Consider the following 5,355-nt stretch of genomic DNA (forward strand, 5'->3'; position numbering starts at 1 on the left):
CCAGCAGCTGCAGCTGCTGCTTAGGGATTGCTTTTTGAGGGGTGAAAATAAAGTCTAGTATAGCCAATTGACCACTGGGCCTTGGCTTTCGGAGGAAGAGAAAGGAAGTTGTTGCTTCTTGGATATTGCTTGGCGATGGAGCCCCAGCCTGGTCCACGCTGGGAAGAAGACCCTTCCAATCTGGCACTGGCAGGCACCCACACGGTTGGGTTCGGTGGCTTGACGACGCTGGCTGATTAGCTGGATAGGGATCGGGTCTGGCCGTCTGGATTGCCTCGCGCAGGCAGCAGCCAGCAGGCCACGCGATGCACGTTTCCAAGAAACTTGCCGAACCGACCGGGCGCGTTGCTGACTTGCACATCGTTGCAGTTCCACCGGCCGCCGCGTCGCGCTCGCGCGTGCGCCGCGCCAGGTCTCGTTCGCCGCCCGGCACCCACCCACCCACCACACCGGCCGGGGACAAGGCCGTTTGTTTATAATGGACTGAACCAAAGGCCCATTTTGGCGTGAGACGAATTCTGGCCCGGTCTGCCAGCGATTTTTGCAAAGCCCCTTAGACACTTGCACTTCCTTTCCTTTTTTAGGGCAGAGTGATCTGAAAGCTGAATCTCATGTCGGCGTGCTGCTAAGGTACACAAACACAACAGTTGCTGCCAAGTGCCACCGATTACGGCCATCCTTTTTTCTAAAATCGTTAATACTGCCACCTAGAACAACTTCTTTGCTTCCCTTCAGGTGCTCGAGTATCATGAATTGTATTGGACGTGACCCTGAATTTGTCCACTAATCAGTCAGTATGCATGGCGACATGGTGAGTCATGTACGCATGTCCGAGGAAGGCGTTGCTGCATGAAAAGACGACAGCAGGAGATGAAAGCTAGCTGCTGAATATGCTCAAGATATGAGAGCACAGGAGCATCGATGCGCGGGAGCACCGGAACTCTTCTGGCTTCGTGATATGTGCTTCTCATTTCTTTCTGCCCTCTATTCAACATTCAACAACATTGGTGATGCCCAGTTTCTTTCTGGAAGAAAGATCAGGTGGAGGTGGAGACGGCTGACGACAGGGCTCCACACGCACGCTCACGCACTCGTTCGAATCCCCACGACCCAAGAGCGAGCCTGCCGGATTCAAACGACCCTCCCCTGCAGGCTGCAGCACCTGCGCTTCGGTCACCACCACCGGCGCCTCCCCTCGCTCTCGCCCGTGCTTGCCGCCGCCTGCTGGCGGCGGTGGAAACCCTAATGGTGGATCCCGATCATGAATCACAGTTAACTAGAGTAAGCAGAACGAGTTTAACTATACGGATTCAATTATCCAGATTCAAATGTGCTTGGGGTTTGCTCTGGGGGTGAAAAGTTGAAAATAGAGTAGCCAATTGACCATTTGAAGAGAAAGGAAGTTGCTTCTTGGGTTTTGCTTGGTGATAACGCACCAACCACACACACCCATAGGGGAGGGGTACGCTTCGGTGGTACGACAGTGTTAAAAAAATTAATCATAGCACAGCTCATATTGAGGAAATCTATTTGGATTGTCATGTTCCAAATTACAGTACTGTGTGACAAAGCTACAGCCTTTGTGGCTCCCGACCCAACGACATCACGAGACTAAATAGATATGAAGTTTATTTATCTCACACTTGACCCCACACCAGTACGTGACTTGAGGCTGTTGCAGTGTCTAGCAGGAGCTTCTTATTCATCCTCCTTTTTTTCTTTCTTCCGTTCTTTTCTTTTTCCTCAAAAATCATAGAGGGGCTGAAGGGGGCTCCACTATCCGAGAGGCGGTAGGGTACTTGAGCCCCCCCCCCCACACACACTACTTGATCTGTTCTTGCTACTGGTGACACCACGCAAATAACCTACATGGGAGAAAGCATGCATGCATCAATCCTCCTTGATAGCTGCAACCAAACCTCTCCACGGCATACCCAGCAGATGCAGTACGACCATACCCGTGACGTCGATAGCATCACGTACGTCCTAGTCCGCCGACTTGATCGCCACTAAGTGAAGGATCGTGGCTAAAGCGAGCACCAGTGAGTACGAAATACGAACCACGCGATGCACGTGACCGCAGGCATAGGATTGGGGTCTTACCTCCCTCCTGGCAGGAAAGTGCGGAAATATGGACCACACAACGCGCTTGACTTGCACAGGGACGGAGCTTAGGCTAGACCAAAGGGGGCCATGGCCCCCTTGTTCCGTGTAAACTTCCATTGATTGAACAGTAATATTTATATTGTTCATTAATACTGCTTAATTTAGTGGACCGGTCACACCTCTATTCTTTTGGTTAAGCTCCGCCTTCGCTCCTGCGCATCCAACCCCTGATGAGTTGTCCTTGTGTTTCTTTTATTTTTTTTAGAAGAAAGAAAAGAAATGGAGTTTTTCAAAAAAATTTGAAAATATCCTTGTGTCGTTCATGGTCTCGCTGGCACCATTTGGCATGTAGAATAGGATCATGCTTTCGGAGGAAGAGAAATGAGGTTGTTTCATAGGTTTTGCTTGGCGATAAGCCGATGACGCACCAACCGGCAACCGCCGCGGCGACGGAGCCCCAGCCTGTGGCCCACGCTGGGAAGAAGATCCTTCCAATCTAGCAGCGGCAGGACGCTGGCTGATTCGCTGGATTAGATAGGGATCGGGCCTGGCCGGCCACGCTATATCTAGATGCTTAATAATATCTATGCACCTAAAAAAGCCAAAACGACCTACAATTTGGAACGGAGGGAGTAGTGACCAACACAAAGATGACTATAGTGGTTCTTAGTAAGTGAACATACAAACTAACTAGCTAAGAACATGAAGTCATGCGAGGTGAAGTAGACTCCTGACGATAGTGAGTAGGATCCTTATTAAGAGTCTTACAGTTGGAAGCGCGAAACTGAATATTAATCTCCACAGAATCCTCAAGACGTGACCTAGTTATTCACGGAGATGCTTCTCCATGAGCAAAATGTGCTAACGATTATCCCTGGTAATGAGCATGCATTGACAAGAAGAAGTGTAAGCCTTAGGAACAGGAGGGCCGGCGAGGATCACTTGGCCCGTCTCAACATTTTCCCAGGCCTCAAATTCGGGAGCTTCATTTGTGAATCGATCCCACGGTTGGGTTGCAGAGCTGCAACTCACCCAAGAGCGCAAGTGGATGGCTGCAGGCCGATGGTGGCCTGTTGTTGGGAAAGTTCTTAGGGATGATGAATCTTGTATGTGTTACTTGCGGGCTCGCCTCGAATACGCTTAGACTCTGAACCTTGAACTTGTGCACGCTTCGAAAAGAAAGGTGGGGAAAACTTATTATTCTCTAGAAAATGAAGTGTATAGCCATGAGAGGGAGAGAGCTGAGAACAAGAGCTCTGGATCATAAGCACTAACAGAGAATCAGAGGTAAAGAGCTAAAACAAGGAGTGTAAAGAGCTCAAACAAGGAGTGAGGCTAAATCATCTAGAACGTTACATATGGCTCAACTGCCTCTCTCATCCTCTTGTACAGAGGAAAATCACTTATTTTATTTATCATTTTGTATACAACTCTCAGGTGTATCAATCCTGTGTGCTGCTATATATAAATGGTTTACTTACCCCAAATTGTGTTACTCTTATCTGCGTCTTTCAGAGAAACAGATCGTACTGCCTATGGTCATCACTCATCAGAGCTTGACATTCAGACCAGCAACAGGAACAGCAACCATGTTGTTTGCGTGTCTGAAACGTCAGTTTTTCAGTAGTTCGAGTCTATGCCCGAGTCACTTCTTCGCTGCCGCCTTTCTCCCAGACGGCGTAGTCCTTGCCGTGGGTAGCAACCTCAAACCCTACCGGGATAAGGTGCCCGAGGTCGTACCTGGACCCGATCTTCACGATCACCTTGCCGTCGATCTCCGCCACGTAGGCGTCGCCATCATGCTCGAGGATCGTCAGCTCGCTCGTCGGCGTGATGCCATTGCGCTTCCGCACCGCAACCAGTGCTGCGATCTCGTCCTTGAACCCCCAGTCGAAGAAATGGTCATAGAACTGCAGTTGATCAAGAGACCACATTCACTATCAGAGATCATGTCGATGTCCAATAATGCAACAAGTAGAATAACGGCAGCTATATGTACTCACAATGCATGGGTTGCCGGGGTGCGTGAGGATGTAGGCGTAGCCCTGCATGACCTTGTCGTGGGGGAACGGCCATTGGGCCTGCGTGGAGCCCGTGTCGTGGTTGTCGACGAAGGTGACGGCCTTCGCCGGCCACCACCCGATGACGCCGGGCGCCTTCCCCTCCGTATCGATGAGCCTCCACAGCTCACCCTCCACGGCGGCGTTCAGGATCCCCTTGGTGGTGAAGTCGAACACCGTGGCCGGCGACGCCGCTCCGCCCACCTTGTCCACCCAATCCACCAGTGCCTGCCGGTGCGGGTCCTGATCATACGCGGGCTTCCCGTCGTCGCCAGCAGGCACCATCTTGTCCCATATCTCGGCGACGACGAAGCTCGGGGCCGTGCCATTGATGTAGACTCTGGCGACCTCTGCAGAGTAGCCCCTGGCGAAGTCGAGGCGCCATGCGTCGAAGCCTAGGTCAGACTTGAGCCATAGCATCCACTCGGTGAGCTCCCGCTGGACACGGTCGTTGAGGTGGTCGATGTCGGGGGCTCCGGGGAAGTCGGCGCCCGTGTCGAGGTTGCCTGTGCCGTCCGAGTACTTGGCGTCGTCGCGGCAGATCATGTGGGCGCGCCAGTCGAGGCGGCTGTCGGGTGTGCCGCCCTCGAAGATGCAGTAGATGCCGCGGCTGTCCTTGTAGTCGGCGCACCGGTGGTTGATGACGATGTCCGCCACCGCCTGCACGCCCTTGTCGTGGAACGCGGCGATCAGGGACTTGAGCTCCGCCGCCGTCCCGTACTTGGACGCGTCCAGGTCGTATAGACGACCAGGCATGTAACCTTCGCTGGAGACGGAGTGGGACGGCGGCGGGAGCCAGACGTGCGTGACGCCAGCGGCAGCAATGTCGTCGACCTTCCCCATCAGGTTGTTGTACCACCCACCCGTCTGCTTCGACGACTCCCAGTTGAACCCCTGCACCAGCTCAATTCCTTCAGAGAGAGATATCAACGACGAAGCTGAACAACCTACGGGATGATCGCATGATCAGTCAGATCAAAGGGCATCGGCCATGATCGGATGAATTGGTTACCTGGAACAGGACCTGGCCGGATGACAGTCCCAGGAGGAGGAGCAGGGTCGACAGGCAGCACATGTGCCTGCTCCCCATCCCCATTGCTCTCTCTCTCTCTCTCTCTGCTTCTCTGTTCCTCTCTCACGCAAGCAGTCTCTACACTGACCACTAGCTTGGAACTGGATCGGACGAGAT

At 52.7% G+C, this 5,355-nt stretch overlaps 1 protein-coding gene across 1 annotated transcript; it reads right to left on the reverse strand.

The window, feature by feature from the left end:
* Window positions 1-3,485: 3,485 nt before the first annotated feature.
* On the reverse strand, window positions 3,486-5,355 carry LOC101782965 (alpha-amylase type A isozyme). The gene is made up of 3 exons (XM_004966371.2): window positions 5,179-5,355; window positions 4,110-5,060; window positions 3,486-4,016 (listed from the first exon to the last, which is right to left on the reverse strand). Exons 1-3 carry the CDS (start codon window positions 5,260-5,262, stop codon window positions 3,741-3,743), a joined length of 1,311 nt encoding a protein of 436 aa, XP_004966428.1. The 5' UTR covers window positions 5,263-5,355; the 3' UTR covers window positions 3,486-3,740.

This window comes from Setaria italica, chromosome IV (genome assembly GCF_000263155.2).
Source record: "Setaria italica strain Yugu1 chromosome IV, Setaria_italica_v2.0, whole genome shotgun sequence".
Classification (NCBI taxonomy): Eukaryota; Viridiplantae; Streptophyta; class Magnoliopsida; order Poales; family Poaceae; genus Setaria; species Setaria italica.